Source organism: Heliangelus exortis, chromosome 29 (genome assembly GCF_036169615.1).
Source record: "Heliangelus exortis chromosome 29, bHelExo1.hap1, whole genome shotgun sequence".
Classification (NCBI taxonomy): Eukaryota; Metazoa; Chordata; class Aves; order Apodiformes; family Trochilidae; genus Heliangelus; species Heliangelus exortis.
The window spans coordinates 3,524,032-3,539,669 of NC_092450.1; the positions used below are offsets into that span (position 1 = coordinate 3,524,032).

The window sequence follows — 15,638 nt, forward strand, 5'->3', positions numbered from 1 at the left end:
CCCGGGACCTCCTGGCACGGGGTTGGGCCCAGGGTGGGTGGGGCTGGGCCACCCGTCCCCCCCTGGGGACAGCCCCCGTGCCACCGGCCACCGGAAAACCCGTTGTGGTCACACAAACCAGCAGTAGAGACGTTCGATTGGGTCGGACCGAGCCTGGCCGAACCCCGGACTCACTCCCCTGCCCCCGTCGCTGTTTCTAAGCCATAGACCCCCCCCCCCCAACCCCCCTTCCCCATCACGTTGTGCAGCAAAGATCCTCCCCCTGCAGGGACCCCCGAACCGCTGCCTCCTCTCTGACTGCGCCTGGGGTGCCGGGAGCTGCCCCCGGGGAGGGGATCGGTAACGGGAGGGGTTGGTAATGGGGGGATCGGTAACGGGGGAATCGGTAACGGGGCTGTAGGAGGCGGGGCTTGAGGGAGGGGCGGGGCTTTTCGCGGCACTGGCTCCGCCCCTTCCATTGGGGGCGTGGTCTCGTCCGCCAATCGGAGGGTTCTTCCTCTGCCTTTATCTGATTGGCTGGGCGCGGACGGCGCGCCGGAAGTGCGTCATCGCGGCCGACAGCGAGCCGGGTGAGCGGAGGCGGAGGATGAGCAAAGGCCGCGACGGCGCCGGGGCGGGCGGTGAGCGGGGCCCTGGGAGGACGGGACCGGGACCAGGGGAGGGGGAGCAGCGCCGGGCTGTGACGGGGCGGCCCCAGGGGAAGGTGAGCGGGGCCGGGCTGCGGTCCCGGCAGCCGCGGTGAGCGTGGAGCTTCCCCCCAGGAGGCGCCGCCGCCGTTCTGCTGCGGTACCTGCGGGAGCAGAACCGTCCGTACAGCGCCCAGGACGCCTTCGGGAACCTGCAGCGGGAGCACGGGCTGGGCAAGGCGGTGAGCGGGGTCGGGCCGGGGGAACGAGCCGGGGGAGGGGGACGGGACGGCGGGGCCCGGCTGATGGCGCCCGTCCCCAGGCCGTGGTGAAGGCGCTGGAGCAGCTGGCGCAGCAGGGCAGCATCCGCGAGAAAACCTACGGGAAGCAGAAGATTTACTTCGCCGACCAGGTGAGCCCCGGCCCCGGGGGCTGCCCCGCCGGTCACCGCCCCCCCTGACCCGCTGCCTCGCCCCAGGAGCAGCTCCCGGCCGCCAGCGATGCAGAGCTCCGTGCTCTGGATGGGGAGATCGCTGCCCTCTCCAGCAAGGTGCAGGCGCTGCAGCAGAGCTGCCGGCAGATGGAGGCGGGTGAGTGGTGCTCCCGGGCGGCCCCTGCAGCCCCGCGAATGGCCGAGGTCCCAGGGACAGAGGTGGCTGTGGCTCTGGTGGTGATCGGTGCCTCCCTTTCAGAGCTGAAGGAGCTGAACAGCTCCCTGACAACCCCGGAGATGAGCAAAGAGCTGGAGGTGTTGAGGAAGGACTGTGGGAGTTACACAGAGAAGCTGGAGAGGATCAAATCTGCCACCAACCACGTCACACCGGAAGAAAAGGAGAAGGTAAAGGGCAGCTGGGGCTGGGGCCATCACACCAGACCCTCTGGGGGGATTTCTGGGAGGGTTCTCAGGGTTCTGCATCCCTGTGCAGGTCTGCAGTGAGCAGCAGCTCTACCACAGGGAGTGGCGCAGGAGGAAGAGAATGGTAAGGGTGACACTGAGGGGTGGGGACAGCACTGTGACAGCCCCTGGGTGACATTGAGGGGTGGGGGCAGCACTGTGGCAGCCCCTGGGTGACACTGAGGGGTGGGGGCAGCACTGTGACAGCCCCTGGGTGACACTGAGGGGTGGGGACAGCACTGTGGCAGCCCCTGGGTGACATTGAGGGGTGGGGACAGCACTGTGACTTCCCCAGAGTGACCCTAGGTGACACTGAAGGGTGGAGGGTGGGGCAGTGACAGCCCCAGGGTGACACTGAGAGGTGGGGACAGTGCAAGGACAGCCCCAGAGTGACCCTGGGTGACACTGAGGGGTGGGGACAGCACTGTGACAGCCCCAGGGTGACACTGAGAGGTGGGGACAGTGCAAGGACAGCCCCAGAGTGACCCTGGGTGACACTGAGGGGTGGGGACAGCACTGTGACAGCCCCTGGGTGACACTGAAGGGTGGGGGTGGGGGCAGTGACAGCCTCAGGGTGACCCTGGGTGCCTCTGACTCCCCAGGCAACCGAGCTGCTGGAGGCCATCCTGGAAGGGTACCCCAAAAGCAAGAAGCAATTCTTGGTGAGTGCTGAGGCTGGGGGTGGCCCCTGGGGTGTCTCTGCTGGGCTGTGTCACCCCCCCTGAGCTGTCCCCTGTGCACAGGAGGAGGTTGGGATCGAGACAGATGAGGACCAAGGTGTCACCCTGCCAGCAGCCCTGTGAGGCCACGGGAGGGAGGAGCTGATGCTGCAGCTCAGGTGTTGGGGTGTTTTGTCTTTTTTGCAGGGCTTGGGCTCTTCCTGCACATTTCCAGGTGTTTGGTTTGGAATCCCTTGCAGAGGGGAGGGGGGGGGGGCTGTGGCTGCTGAGTCCCCAGGGTCCCAGTGACAAAAGGCAGTGGGTGCCTCAGTGAGGGGAGGAACTGGGGCCCATTTCTGGGTCTCAGCCACACCCCAGGGTGCCTCTGCCTCTCCTGGGGCCTTTGCTGCAGGATTGGGGTGGGGTCTGGGTGGGTTGGGTTCTCAGGAACCACTTGTCAGCCTCCTCCCAGCACCAGGGGAAGGGCCTAAGGTCTCAGCAACAGAAATAAAAGTGTAAAAATCATTAAAACATTCAGCAAAATTTATTTAATTACTTTTCACAATAGAAAAATACATTGCTTTTGCATATCAGGTCTGTAATGCTCCACGTCCTCCCTCCCCAGGGCAGGGGCAGCCACAGGGGTTGGCTCTCTGCACCCCTTCCCCCCCCCAGGAGGATCCTCAGCTCAAGCAACATCTCCCAGCCCCCTGCAGCTGCCCCTGGGGCACTGGGGACCCCACAGTGGAGCACCAGAACCAGCACCCACACACCCCACAGACACACATCCTCCCCCTGGGCCAGGTCCCTGTGTGGATTTGGGATCAGTGATGGTCACAGCACCCACGGGTGCCCGTGGATGGGTTGGGTGGTTCATACAATAAATAATTTGAAGCTTCAGAAGAGCCAGGAGGGCAGTGGCCCAGCCCAGCCCCAAGGGGAGGGGGGGTCAGTAGAGTTGGCTCTTCAGCTGGTGCAGGACCCCGATGACGATGTCCCGCAGGGTCTGGGGCAGAGGGGTTGGGGTCAGGGGAACCTTCCTGAGCCCTGGGTCACCCCAGCAGCCCCCAGACCCATCCAACAGCAGGAGAGGCTCTGTCACCCCAGCCCTAACCCCACAACCCCCTCCCCAGGGGTGCCCGGGGGTCCCTGCCCCCCTTCCTTCCCCTCCTGCTCACCTGGGGCTTGCAGTGCTCCTCAATCCAGCTGAAGACACAAGCTGAGAGCTCCTGAAAACTTGTTACTGAGATGGAGGCGTTGAAGGATTGGAAGAGGGAATCCATGATGCCCTGGAAAACGTTGAACTTCACCTCGTCAGAGATCTGGTCCTTCCCCTCGTTTGGGTTGTCCTGATGAGCCTTCACAATCTGCTCGTAGTTCCTGAAATAAATCACCTGACAGGTCCAGCACCAGGACAAAGACCTCAGCCCAGAGCCCCCTGCCCCTCACTGCCCCCCCTGAACCACAGCAGGGACACAAGGAACAAGAGTTTGTGGAAAATCCTGCAAGGAAATGAACCCCGAGAAGCTGTGGCCTCCCCCAGTGCTGGGAGCAGAAGCATTTTCTGCCTCAGAGCCACCAACACCCACCCCTGAAATCCTCCAGCTGAGCCCAGAAAGACTCCAGAGCACTGAGGGCACCCGGAGAGCCCTGACAGGACCTGAGGGAAGAGCAGGAAAGAGCAGGCACCAACACTTCACTTACACTTTCATGATCTTCAGAGCCATCACATCTTTCCTGAGGGTAGAAACTTCCTCCTCTTGCTTCTTCTTTTCCTTATGCAGGAACTGGATGTAATCAATGGCTGAGCACACAAACAGAGGTGTGAGGAACAGGCTGTGAGAGCACAGATAAACCCCTGAGATCCCCACAGGAGGTCTCTGACCCTGGGCAGGTGCTGGGTGGGTGTAGGTGGCCAGCACTGGGCTCCCCCAGGCACCACCCCACCAGGGGGTCCCGCACCCCCCCCCCAAGCTGCACAAAGCATCTCAGAGGGGGAGGTTTGACAGGACAAGCACCCTCAGGACTCACTCTTCTGGAGCACAATGGCTTTGCTCAGCTTCTGAGAGCCTATGGAGAAATCCTGCTGCTCACAGGTGGGGACAATAGCCTGCAGGTCATCGTAGCCTTTCTGTGGGGAAGCAGAGCCACAGCAAACGTGTCTGAGGAGGGGGTGGCAGCTCCAGAGGTGTCAGACCCCAACTCCCCCTCACCACGGAGGTGCCCACAGCGAGGGGGGTGCAGGGGTTACCTTGATGGCATCTCTCCTCTTCTGCTCTGCCTGGGTGTGTGCCCGCCGGCGCCGGTCCTTGTAGGATTCCTTGTAGGGCTCCTGGTGGTAATCGCTGTCCTCATCATCTGCACGGGGACAGCACAGGGGGGAATCCCGAGGGAGCTCCCGGAGGGGGAATCCCGAGGGAGGCACAGGGGGGGAATCCCGAGGGAGCTCCCGGAGCACGGGGGGGCAGAGGCACAGAGGAGCAGCCCCGTGAGGTGCCCCAAGCTCCCCCCGAGCCCCCCGCGAGGTGCTGAGCACCGCGGAGAGCAAAGACCCGCGCTCAGAGGGGACAAACGGCACCGGTCCGGTCCGGCCCGGCCCACCTGTGTTGGGGACGGAAGAGGCGCTGGTGGAGCCGATGCTGTTGGCCCGGGACACGATGCTCCCTTTCCTGGCGTTCTCCATGAAGAGCGCTGGAAGAGGTCACGGAGTCAGCGATGAACCGGGCGCAGAGGGACGGGGGGGGACGGACGGACACGGTCACCGGGGAGCGGTGGGTGCGGGGGGTGACCGGGGCCGCCGCCGTCCCCGTGGCGCTCAGAACCGGGGGGCTGCCGGGCACGTACCCGAGTCTAGGCCATTGTCACCGTAGGCTGAGTCCACCTTGCGCGGGGCCGGGGCGGGAGAGAGCAGAGACATCAGCGGGGCGGGGGGCGAGCGGAACCAACCCCGGGCCGGACCCCCCCGCCCCCTCCGGAACCCCCTCGTTCCGCCCCCCCTGCCCCTTCCCCCCGGGCCTTCTCCCTCGCCCGGTTCCGCCGCGGTGCCGGTGCCCGGTACCGGACCCACCTTCCCCCACGAGTCCTCGGCCGCAGCTCCCGGCGGCTCCGCCATCTTCCGCCCGGTCACGTGACCTCCGCGGGGGCCGATGGGAAGGGCGGTGCCGCCTGTCCGCCAGAGGGCGCTCTCCCGCCCCACCCACGCAACGGCTCTGACGTCACCGTGACGTCATCGTGTAAAAAAATCCGCAGCCCGCGGGGATCCCGGAGCTGAGCCGCCCCCACCCCCGGGACACCGAGCAGCGGGGCCGGGAGGGGACAGAGGGGACAGGGCCACACACGGACACGCAGGGACGGAGCCGCCTCTTTACTACCACGGGGGGGGGTGCGGGTTCCTCCCTGGGGCCGGGGGAGCCGCAGCCGTGACCCCCCCAGGGGAGGGCAGGGCCCCCGGCGGGACGGGACGGGACGTGGCGCTGGGCTCAGCCCCTCGCTGCGCTCCTCTCCGGCAGGGCCGGCTCGCTGGCGGCGCGGGGTGCCGGGACCGGGACCCCCGGGTCCTGCCGTGGCGTGGTGGGATCCGCGGGATGAGCCGGGATGGTGAGGAGGAGCGCGGCCCCTCAAGGGCTCTGCCGCTGGCACAAGCGCTGCTGCAGGAGGTCCCACGCCCTCTCAACCTGCCGGAGAACCCGCGTGGGTGGCACTTCAGAGCCCGGGACGAGCCAGGGATGAGGCAGGGCTGGCACACGAGGGTCCCACGCTTCCTGTCCCCCGGCTGCGTTGAAATCCCTCGTGGCTGTGCCCAGAGACAGCCTCGCGGGTGAGCAGCACACCCGGGCACAGCACCGAGCCCTCCCCTGCCCACCACGGTCCCCACCTCCCCCCAAGGCAGAAACCGGGGAGCTCTGGGGCTCACCTGCTTGCGGGTGACCTCGGGCTCCCAGAGCGTGCTCAGCACCACCTGTGACTGCTCCACCCTCTGGCTGTTGCTCATCTGGCTCCGCAGCCGGCTGCGAGCAGCCTCCTCGCTCAGCCCATCTCTGGCCATGATGCGTCTGACAGCCTGGAGGGACCAGAGGGGACGCTCAGGCGCTGGCAGGGGGAGGGGACACAGCCCCAGCAGCCAGGGAGGGGACAAGGGGCATCGCCCACCTCCTCCTCAGGGATGATGGCCGTCCACACCTCATGGACCATGTCTTGCCAGCCAGCCTCCAGCAGCACGGCAGCATCCAGCACGCACACAGCCTTCCCTGCAGAACGGGGCCATTCCTTGGTATCTGACAACTCTGAGGACACACGATCGCCCCTCGGGGTCCGGCCCAGCCCCTCCGGTTACACTCGTAGGGTCACATCTCTCTGCAAACTCTGGCTCGTGGTGTGCTGCACCAGTTCCCCCCTTTGTGCTGTGACAGGAGCTGCCCCGGGTACCTTGAGCATCCGCCTCCCCGATCTGCTCCTTGACCATCCGGGCTATCTCGGGCCACACGATGTCCGTGAGACGCTTCAGCTGCTCCTAGGAAGGGCCATGACAGCAGGAGTCAGGCAGCACCCAGAAAGAACTGCCTAAATCCCAGGGGATGGACCCCACTGCCTGCTGCTAAGCACGAGGAAGGAATGCCCACGGGTCTTGTTACTGTCACTGTCCTCAGTGCTGCTGTGACAAGGATCAGAGAGCACCAGCTCTGTGTGTGTCAGGGTGCCCCTCACTGTGTGAAGGACAAGTGTGGGACACAGGGGACAGGGAAGCAGCAGCTGCCAGGGTGAGAGGAGCGTGTCCAGGACAGGTCTCTGTGTCCTGCCTTGTCTGTATATCACTGTCAGGAAGGTTTCATAAGCTCAAAGAGCTGAAAAATTAAAAGCCTCAGCAGAATGCTCCCCACTAAGGAGATTAAACATTGACAGTCTGTGCTGATCTTACCGGGTTTCCAAACACTTTGGCCCCAAGGACTTTCCTGTTAATTGTGCCATCTTCATTCACGATTTCTGCAGGAGAGAAGTGTAACAGGCTGGGGAAGAATGAACCCAACTTCCTTCCCCACAGCAAGCCCAGAGCAGAAAGGATGATGGCAGTGTGGGCCTCTGAGAGTGCCCCAGAGAGGAGCTGTAGGACCTGACCCGGCAGCTCTTCACCTTGTACCAGGGAAGGACAGAGAAGAGCTTTTCCTGGGCAAGTGGCAGCCCAGCTTAGCCTCCCACACCAGTTTACAGTCACTCTGATGTGGGATGCAGAAGAGCTGGGGAAAGAACTGGCTTGTCCTGCTTGGGCCCAGCTGCCACTGAATCAGCCACAGGGAGCTCAAAACCCACGGGGTGGGACGCAAGATGCAGGACAGGGCTCTTCCTGGGACACCAGGACAATGTCAGACAGACCCCTCCCTCCCCTTCTCCTCCCAGTCCTCCCCACAGCTCGGTGGCTCTACCTGCCCCGAAGGCTGACACCACCCGCGCGTGGGCAGGGCCCCCCGGGACATAGACAGCGTGGCCCAGCTTGTCAGCATCAATCAGGAAGGCTCCCAGCTGCCCCAGCAGTTTGGCTATGGAGGTTTTCCCACTCCCAGTTCCTCCAGTCAGACCGATGATGTACGGGTGGGAAGGCAGGGCAGGGTTTTGCTATGGGAAGAAGGAAAGCTGTTGCCAGCAGACAGAGGACGTGGGCTCTGCTGGAGGAGGATCCAGACCACCAGGCCTGGAGATGGGCATGGAAGGTCCTGGCCCTGCAGAGCAAGTTCCCCCAGAACTCATCCTCCTGCAGCAGGGCCTGTGCTGGTTCCAGCCCTGCCCTCTGCCCGGGCACGCTGCTCCCTGAGCCCCCTCACCCGTGGGGGCCTCAGCAGTGTCCCCAGCAGCCTCTGCCGCAGGCTGGAGGAGCTGATCTTCTCCTCCTCACTCGGGCTGTGGTCGGGGTCCATCAGCAGCAGGATCTCATAGAGAACCAGCTCGGGGAGCCCCTGCGGGAGAAGAGAGCCCCAAGGGCTGTCACCGGGGGGGCTGCGGTGGAGGGGAGGGGGCTCGGCAGGAGATCAGAGCAGCACAAACGAGGCTGTGACCACCCCAGCGTCCCCACGGGGCAGCCCCATCCCCGTGGGGGGCACCTTCCCGGGCAGCCAAGGACCCCGTGCGGGAATTACATTTTCAAGTCTCTTCTTGTTCACGGCCTCCCCTCCCCTGCGGGTCTCCTCGCTGACCACCAGGCACTGCAGGTCGGGGTCCGTGATCGCGGGGCCGAAGGGGTCGACCAGAGGCACGATGTCGTAACGCAGAGAGGGCTTCACGTCCTCCAGAAACTCGCGCAGCTTGGCCGCTCGCAGCTCGTAGGGCTCGATCAGCTCCGCCAGAACCTTGTCTGCCGGGCGGAGAAGCCAAGAGCGCAGCTTCAGCAACGCGCAGCTCCCGGAGCGGCGGCAAAGGGAGACCATGGGGACAGAACCCATCGGTGCCTTTGGACCGGTCCCCCCCAGCTGCCCCCGCCCCGGGACTCACGGCGGAGGAGGTCGCCATCGGCCACCCCGGCCAGGAGCCGGTGCCGAGCCAGGAGGCAGCAGGCGCTGAGCAGGAGGCGGTGGGCGCCATGCAGGCGGTCGAAGGTGCCGCCGACCGCCACGTCGGAGAAGTCGGGGAGAACCGCACCGGGGTCCGCACCGGAGTCCGCACCGGGGTCCGCACCCGGGTCCTCCGGGGGGTCCCCGGTGCCCAGCAGCAGCGCGGGCAGGCGCGGGGGGCAGCCGTAGGCGTCGGCGGCCAAGCGCTGCAGGCCGAGCTGTACCGGCCCCGGCGGCCCCGGCGCCTCGGCCGCGCTGGCCAGCAGGACGGCGGGCGGGCGGGCCAGGCGGCGGCCGGGGCCCAGCAGGACGCGCAGGTCCAGGCCCGGCTGAGCCGCCGCCGCCCCGTATAGCGCAGCCAGGGCGCGGAGCAGCGCGGGGCTGGCGGGGGGTGCGGCGGGGGAGGTCCCGGGGGCCGCCAGGTGCAGCCCCGGTTGAAGGTGCACGTACAGCGGCCCCGACACCAGCCCCGCCGCCGCCGCCAGCGCCGCCGCCGCCCGCCCGGGCAGCGCGGCCAGCGGGGCCGTCAGCACCAGCAGCCCCGAGCCGAAGGGCGGCATGGCCCCGCCGGAAGCCTCCGCCACCGCCCCGGAACGCGCTGCCGGCCGGGACCGCCTCCGGGGAGTCCGTCCGGATACCCGGTGCGGCGGCGGAGGAGGGAGCCCGTGGGCTGCCCCGGTGCTCCGCCCGCCGAGGGAGGAGACGGACAAACCCGGCCTCCATCCACGTCCCCGGGCACGGCCCCACGGGGGTCTCCGCCAGCCCCCGGAGCACGGCCCGGTTCCGGGGACCCCCCGGGGGACCCGAGAGCAGAGGCGAAGAGAGAATCCCCGCCACCCCTGGACAGGGCTCGGCGAGAGGGACGGAGCCGGGAGCCGTGCGGCTGCAAAAGGATTTATTTGCCACAAGGAGGGACCGAGCCCCCCGTCCGGGACGGACGTGGCAGGGTGGGGGGTCCGCAGTGCGGCCCCCCGGGCTCAGGGCTGGTCCCCACCGAACACGAAATCGTGCATGGCCCGAAGAAAGGCGCGGCCGTCGGGGCTGGAGAGCCTGAGGCGGCGGAGCGGGGCCAGGAGCTGGGTGGTGACACAGCGCAGGGGCGGGCAGGGGGTGCCCATGGCCTCCAGGAACACCTGGCACCGCAGACACGTCAAGTACGGCCCCACAGCTCCCCCCGGGCACCCACCCACGACTCACAGGGACTCACCTGCAGGACATCCTCCACCTCCTGGGCCGAGTGACCCAGGACCCCCTGGCAGTGCTGCAAGTACCGGTGGTAGAGACCCCGCGTCTCAGCGTCCAGGTCCTGCAGCTCATGGCCCTTGGGGTCCGGGCACTGCAGGTTGTCCAGGAAGCTGGTGTTGACAGGTCCACACTCCACCAGTGTCAGGCTGTGGGCAGGAGCAGGGCACAAGCTTGGTGCCGAGTGCCTGAGCCCCACGGTTCCCCCATCCTGGCACCCCAAATCCTGCTGCCTGTCTGGCAGGTGTCCAGCCCCCGTGTCACTGCCCACACTCACTGGATGTTGAAGGGCTGCAGGACGATGGCCAGGCTCTCACACAGCCCCTCCACTGCAAACTTGCTGGCACAGTACACGGAGTTGAAAGGCAGCCCTGGGGCAGAGCCACAGCCTGAGCACCCGAGTCCCTTCCCCACAGCTCCCCGTGCCACAGCATTCTGGGGGTCCTGCTGCAGCAGGGCCGGGTCCCACCTTGCAGCCCCCCGATGCTGCTGGAGACAAGGATCCGCCCAGCCCTGCGGTGCTTCATGGCGGGCAGGAAAGCCTGGATGGTGCGGATGACCCCAAAGAGGTTCACGTCGAAGATGGCTTTCATGGCCTGGTCAGAACAGGTCTCCAGGGGTCCCATCAGTCCCACCCCAGCGTTGCAGACTGCCAGGCACAGTGCCATCAGTCACCACAGCTCCCCGGTACACCCTGGCATCACTGAAGTGCCAGAAACCGGGGGCATTTCCCTGTGGGTGAGTCATTGATCCCCCCCCAGCACCCCTAAACCCCACTCCTGCCCCCCCGGAACACCTCAGCCCACACCTCAGCCCTCCCTAGGACTGCTGTCATCTCCAGTGACTTCATATCTGCCCCCAGTGCCCTGGGGAGAGTCAGTGACCCCAGGTGGGCTCCCCCAGCCACCCCGGGGACAGCAGGGGCACAGGGAAGAGCTGTACCCAGCACATCCAGCTGCTGCCCCTGCACCCGCTGTGTGACAGCTGCCAGTGAGTGGGGGTCCGTGACGTCGAGCTGCAGGAGCTCCAGCGTGTCGGGGCAGCGGCCCCCCAGGCGCTGCAGCAGCCGCTCAGCCTTGGACAGGTCCCGCATGGTGGCATACACTGGGGGCAGAGCACGGTGTAGGCAGTGATAACGCTAAGCCACGCAGCCAGCACCAACCCCAGTCCACCCCCAAGAGACCCCCGGGGTGCCAGACCCCCGTTACCTTTGAACCTGCCGGCGCTGTCGGCCGCCAGCCGTGCAGCCAGCCCCAGGCCGATGCCCGAGGAGCAGCCGGTGATCAGCACCGTGGTTCTCCCCATGGTTGTGCAGTGCTGGCCGAGGGGCTGTGCCGCTTAAAAGGGCCGAGAGGGGGGTCCCCCCCACCCTCCTGCCACGGGTGTTGTGTCTGCTGCCTTATCTCAAGGCCCCTCAGCCCCCCTCCCCACGCCTTTGATGCTCACACCTGCTGTGATAGAGCCAGGACCCCCCCGTGGGGGGAGGCTCCAGGTCACACGGGGAGCTGCAGCCCGGGGGGTCGGCACCAGCTGGAACCAGCACCAGCCGGGCCGTGCCAGGCACCTGGGCTGCCAGCACACATCTGGCAGCACATTTTTTCCAGCTTTGCCCCCGTTTCACACAAGTCCTGCACTGGGGAAAGGAGTTGGACAAACGTGGGAGATACGAGCAGTCCGCAGCCTTTAATGGCTCCGCAGGCTGGCAGCACTGCAGCCAGGCTCTGCCTGAGCTCCAGCTTTGGGGAAAGGCCTAAAACACCTCATCCCTGGGGAGCAGAGCTCCAGACACTGCAGAAAGCTCTGCAAAGTCTCTTTCAATATCAAAGGCACTAAGTGTAGCCAGGGCCATGCAGCAGAGCATTCCGACAGGCACTGGGGTCCATGGGGCAGAGACCTGGGGCCACAGCAGAGGTGAGGCTGGTTCCCCTGGGCAGGGGTTGCTCTGCCTCCACCGCCTCCCTGGCTGCCTCTCCACCATCACCAGAGCCACCAGTCAGGGCCCTGTGTGTCCTGTCCCTCTGCACATCTGAGCTTCCAGCTGGGAGCACTGGGGCAGCTCATGCCTGCAGCCCAGCCTTCCTGGAGCCAGGCTCAGGGCATCCCAGTGGGGCTGGAAGGGCTGAGCAGGGCACAGGATGGATCCCTGTGATAGAACTTGTCCCTGATCCTGCCCAGGCAGGATCCAGGCTGGCTGGGGGACACCGGGCTCTGCACCTTCATCCCAGCAGGGCCAGGATGGAGCCATCAGCCTGGATGGAGCTGTGGAATCCTGGACACAGGAGGGTGCAGGGGCTCTGACCTTCCTCACAGGGAAGGCTCTGAAGGCACAGTCAAAGTCACGCTGGCCCAGCCCGGCTGTGCTGCAGGGTGCTGGGGTAGTACTTGAGGAAAAGCTTCCTGGAGATCTCCAGTGTGTCCCCAGCTGGCACAGCCGGGTAGCGCTTCTGGTTGTAAATAAAACCTCTCTCCACCTGGAAAACAGCTTGGTTGAACTGGTCCTGGTGGAAGGGGGTGCCCGAGTTGAGACTTTCCACCAGTGTAGAGACGAAGAGGCTCCAGCGCACGCCATAGTAGTCCAGCACCAGCCCCCCCAGCTGCTTGTTGGCATAATCCAGGATGTTCCCATTGGGTCCCCAGAGCGTCACCTGGTTCCGAGCATTCAGCTCATACTGCTCAGCCTCCCGGTCACTGGTGGCCATGGCACGGGCGCTCTCCAGCCAGCGGCCCAGCAGGAAGAGACGGTGGCTGGAGAGGAGGTTGTCCAGCTCTGGCAGCAGGTCGTAGACCAGCACACCGCCGGCCGTCAGCAGCTCGGGCAGCGCGTGGCTCTGGAAGGCCTGGCGGATGCTCAGGTAGAAGCTGCTCACCAGCTGCTGAGCCGCCTGACGCGTGACGTCCACCAGGTCGTAGCGGAAGGTGGGGCTGGAGCCCAGCTCGGGGCTGGCGCTCAGCAGCAGGCGCCAGGCCTCGTAGACATCGCTGGCGTTGTACCAGAGCTCGGTGTCCATGCGCAGGGAGGGCCGGCGCACCAGGGGGCTGCGGTTGTGGTTGACGCAGACGCCGGTGCAGTTGTAGGCGCTGCGGAGGAGCAGGCGCCAGGCGGCGGCTGCGGCGGCGTTCGGGGCACCGTAGCGGCGCTCGGCGTAGCGGGTCACCCAGCTGGGGAGGTCGAGGGGCTCCTGGCGCCAGCCCAGCTCGTTCATCAGCTCGTACACCACGTCGTTCTGCTCGATGCCCTCGGGCACCAGGCCGGTGCCCACCATGGTAGAGTTGGGGAAGCGGCGAGCCGCAAAGGGGCCGTGGTTGATGGCCTCCACGGTGCCGAAGAGGCCGTGATTGCCCCCAAAGTTGTGCAGCATGCACCAGATGAAGGGCTGCCCGTAGAAGGACTCCGTCCATTGGTAGACAGGCTTGGACTCAGCAAAGAGGTCGAGAACAATCATCCTGCCCAGGGGCACACCGTGCAGCAGTGCCCGCACCTGTGCTGGCTGCCAGAAGTCTGGCTGGTGCTGGAAGAGCCATCCCTGCATCAGCCACAGCGCCTCGGGATCAGCTGGGGAGAGAGTGCATGGGGTGAGATCCCCTCCAGGCAGACACCAGTGACACAGTGGGTGTCCCACCAAATGCCCTTCTTAGAGGGTCCCTGAGGGTCTGACACTAACAGAGTCTGCTGAGTACACGTGTAGGACCCAGAGCCACCTGCCCCTGCCATCCCCACATGCTGACCCACCTCCTGCCATTGACCTGAAGACGGCGCTACTGACCCTCGAGAGATAGGCAGGGTCAGAGGAGAGGGGGGTCATCTCGTTGAAGGTGTCTGCACTATAGATGTGGTCAGTGCCAAACTCTTTGATCAGCTCCTTCAGGAAGAGGGTCCCGATCACCTGGAACATAGGGTCCTCTGGGTCCAGCAGGTAGGTACATGAGTAGGTGCAGTCAAAGTGGCTCCAGCCCCCAAGGCGAGTGGCGTTCACACGTGGGAAGACCCTGTGCCAAAGGACAGAGATGGGGATCAGGACAGGACAGGACCCCTGCGTCCCTACAGGGACAGAGCAGCCTCCCAGGGAGAGCAGCATGGGCATAGGAGGGCCAGGAGCTGCGTTGGGCCCCACGCAGGCAGTGCAGTTCTGTGGTGGGACCCTGGGAAGTGTCAAGGGCTGGATAGTGGGGAGGGGGCTGCAGCCAGGGCTGATCTGCTCCACGGGTCTGTGGGCACATGGGGCTGCACCTACCGGAGAACCCCCTGGGGCACGTGGCCTGCAAAGGCTGGCAGCACCGTGATCATCCCCAGCGAGCGCATCCTCTCCACGATCCGGTACTGGGAGAGAGAAGGAGCGAGGGAGCAGGGGGAGAGGAATCCCTCTCCCACCTCCCCATGAGGGGCTCACAGGCACTGTGGGGGCTTAGGGAAGGGGAGCAAAAGCCCCCAAGCCATCATGACCACTGTCTCAGCCTGGGGCAGAGGGTGGTGTGTATCTGCCCGGGCATCCCCGGTGCCCCCAGTACCTGCAGGTAGAGCTGTTTGAGGTGCCAGGAGGGCGGCAGTGGCCCTGCCCACCCGCGGAGGTTCCCCATGCGGTTCCAGGCCAGGAAAGCCGGGCCAGTGAAGTAGGCGTCGATCTCGGACTGGTTGAGGCCCAGGGAGCGGTACACCTGCAGGGGGCATGGGGGCTCAGTGAGCCTCACACCCACCCCACTGCCCCCCACCCCACTGCCCCCTGCCCCATACTCAACCCGCTGCCAGGCAGCCTCCTGCCCCGCGAAGGCCGGTGCCAGGTTGATGCCGCTCAGCGCCATCCAGTCGATCTCCCGCTCCCAGCGCTCCCAGTCCCACCAGACATAGGAGTAGCTCTGGGTGCAGACGTTCTGGTAGTACCGGTACCTGGGGGGTGGGGTGGGAGGCTGTGGGCTGGGCCCCCGCTCCCGGCCCCGTTCCCGTTACATAAAGCCGCCTTGTCCCGGGTTAACGAGGCGTGAGCAGCGCCGGCTCCGCATCTCCGGGACCCCGCGGCCCCGTTACCTGCCGGGGGCAGCGGCGCGGATCTCGGTCTGCAGCCGGGGCAGCGGGTCGGGCAGGTGGAGCTGCGCCCCGGACCAGGACAGGTGGCAGCCGCAGAAGTCGCGCAGGTACCGGTAGAGGCCGGCGGCCGCCGCCACGCCGCTGGAGCCGGTGACGGCCACGGCCACTGCAGCTTCAGGCGGCGATCGCAGCCGGTACGTGTCGGTACCGCCCGCCGCCAATGCCGGATCCACCGACAGGGCCACGGCAACTGCTCGGGGTCCCAGCAGCCGCCGCGCCAGCGCCTGGACCGCGGCCTCCTGCCCGGTATGGCCCGCGCCTGTCCGCGCCGCCAGCAGCACCACCAGCAGCAGCCGCGCCGGTCCCGGTCCCGCTTCCCATCCGGATCCCGGTCCCCGCCTCGCCGCCATCGCCGCTCCCTGCCCCAGCCCCGTCGCGCTCCTCCAATCGGGTCCTGCGACGGGAGGAGCTGGCCGGGGCGGAACCGGCGGTGGGCGCGGCCAGACGGTACCGGGAGTGGGGCAGGGCCGGTTACTACGAGCCGGTGCTTGCTCCAGGAGCCGTCTGGCACCGGGAGCGGAGATGGTGGGACGCAAGGCTGCAGTGGGGGCTTCGGGCTGTTTTCACAGAACGTGAAAGGGGCGAACCGGGCCGGGGAGG

At 66.1% G+C, this 15,638-nt stretch overlaps 5 protein-coding genes across 6 annotated transcripts; 1 reads left to right on the forward strand and 4 right to left on the reverse strand.

Moving 5' to 3' along the window:
* The first annotated feature begins 490 nt into the window (after window positions 1-490).
* PSMC3IP (PSMC3 interacting protein) lies at window positions 491-2,732 on the forward strand. 2 transcript variants are annotated; one of them, XM_071728384.1, is made up of 8 exons: window positions 491-620; window positions 762-868; window positions 949-1,038; window positions 1,105-1,216; window positions 1,319-1,464; window positions 1,553-1,606; window positions 2,124-2,183; window positions 2,265-2,732. In XM_071728384.1, the coding sequence occupies exons 1-8, from the start codon at window positions 587-589 to the stop codon at window positions 2,322-2,324; spliced, it is 663 nt and encodes a 220-aa protein (XP_071584485.1). In that variant the 5' UTR covers window positions 491-586; the 3' UTR covers window positions 2,325-2,732. The 2 variants fall into 2 exon arrangements, with proteins under 2 accessions (XP_071584485.1, XP_071584487.1); XM_071728386.1 differs by lacking the exon at window positions 1,553-1,606 and having other exon boundaries at window positions 2,265-2,437.
* On the reverse strand, window positions 2,706-5,373 carry MLX (MAX dimerization protein MLX). The gene is made up of 8 exons (XM_071728383.1): window positions 5,248-5,373; window positions 5,025-5,061; window positions 4,782-4,871; window positions 4,432-4,538; window positions 4,212-4,311; window positions 3,885-3,984; window positions 3,359-3,560; window positions 2,706-3,186 (listed from the first exon to the last, which is right to left on the reverse strand). Exons 1-8 carry the CDS (start codon window positions 5,290-5,292, stop codon window positions 3,130-3,132), a joined length of 738 nt encoding a protein of 245 aa, XP_071584484.1. The 5' UTR covers window positions 5,293-5,373; the 3' UTR covers window positions 2,706-3,129.
* A 156-nt stretch (window positions 5,374-5,529) lies between these two features.
* On the reverse strand, window positions 5,530-9,348 carry COASY (Coenzyme A synthase). Its single transcript, XM_071728381.1, has 9 exons — window positions 8,658-9,348; window positions 8,306-8,520; window positions 7,994-8,125; window positions 7,598-7,787; window positions 7,096-7,160; window positions 6,606-6,690; window positions 6,330-6,427; window positions 6,094-6,240; window positions 5,530-5,854 (listed from the first exon to the last, which is right to left on the reverse strand). The coding sequence occupies exons 1-9, from the start codon at window positions 9,274-9,276 to the stop codon at window positions 5,798-5,800; spliced, it is 1,608 nt and encodes a 535-aa protein (XP_071584482.1). The 5' UTR covers window positions 9,277-9,348; the 3' UTR covers window positions 5,530-5,797.
* A 215-nt stretch (window positions 9,349-9,563) lies between these two features.
* Window positions 9,564-11,360, reverse strand: HSD17B1 (hydroxysteroid 17-beta dehydrogenase 1). Its single transcript, XM_071728382.1, is given in 6 exon segments — window positions 9,564-9,849; window positions 9,924-10,107; window positions 10,236-10,329; window positions 10,428-10,607; window positions 10,901-11,164; window positions 11,167-11,360. Coding segments are annotated over 6 exon segments (975 nt in total). The 5' UTR covers window positions 11,264-11,360; the 3' UTR covers window positions 9,564-9,693.
* Window positions 11,361-11,622: 262 nt separating this feature from the next.
* On the reverse strand, window positions 11,623-15,584 carry NAGLU (N-acetyl-alpha-glucosaminidase). Its single transcript, XM_071728394.1, has 6 exons — window positions 14,979-15,584; window positions 14,693-14,840; window positions 14,465-14,611; window positions 14,191-14,276; window positions 13,689-13,945; window positions 11,623-13,511 (listed from the first exon to the last, which is right to left on the reverse strand). The coding sequence occupies exons 1-6, from the start codon at window positions 15,386-15,388 to the stop codon at window positions 12,295-12,297; spliced, it is 2,265 nt and encodes a 754-aa protein (XP_071584495.1). The 5' UTR covers window positions 15,389-15,584; the 3' UTR covers window positions 11,623-12,294.
* Between the last annotated feature and the right edge of the window lie 54 nt (window positions 15,585-15,638).

Coding starts and splice junctions, on each gene's coding strand:
- NAGLU (XM_071728394.1), bottom strand. CDS start 15,388: ATGGCGGCGAGGCGGGGACCGGGATCCGGATGGGAAGCGGGACCGGGA. Junction 14,841..14,978: donor CGCGCCGCTGCCCCCGGCAG/GTAACGGGGCCG, acceptor CCCACCCCCCAG/GTACCGGTACTACCAGAACG. Junction 14,612..14,692: donor AGGAGGCTGCCTGGCAGCGG/GTTGAGTATGGG, acceptor TGCCCCCTGCAG/GTGTACCGCTCCCTGGGCCT.
- COASY (XM_071728381.1), bottom strand. CDS start 9,276: ATGCCGCCCTTCGGCTCGGGGCTGCTGGTGCTGACGGCCCCGCTGGCC. Junction 8,126..8,305: donor ACAAGAAGAGACTTGAAAAT/GTAATTCCCGCA, acceptor CTTCTCCCGCAG/GGGCTCCCCGAGCTGGTTCT. Junction 6,691..7,095: donor CCAAAGTGTTTGGAAACCCG/GTAAGATCAGCA, acceptor GGCCCTTCCTAG/GAGCAGCTGAAGCGTCTCAC.
- PSMC3IP (XM_071728384.1), top strand. CDS start 587: ATGAGCAAAGGCCGCGACGGCGCCGGGGCGGGCG. Junction 1,465..1,552: donor CACCGGAAGAAAAGGAGAAG/GTAAAGGGCAGC, acceptor ATCCCTGTGCAG/GTCTGCAGTGAGCAGCAGCT. Junction 1,607..2,123: donor GGCGCAGGAGGAAGAGAATG/GTAAGGGTGACA, acceptor CTGACTCCCCAG/GCAACCGAGCTGCTGGAGGC.
- MLX (XM_071728383.1), bottom strand. CDS start 5,292: ATGGCGGAGCCGCCGGGAGCTGCGGCCGAGGACTCGTGGGGGAAG. Junction 4,872..5,024: donor TGACAATGGCCTAGACTCGG/GTACGTGCCCGG, acceptor GACCTCTTCCAG/CGCTCTTCATGGAGAACGCC. Junction 3,187..3,358: donor AGGAGCACTGCAAGCCCCAG/GTGAGCAGGAGG, acceptor CCTCTGCCCCAG/ACCCTGCGGGACATCGTCAT.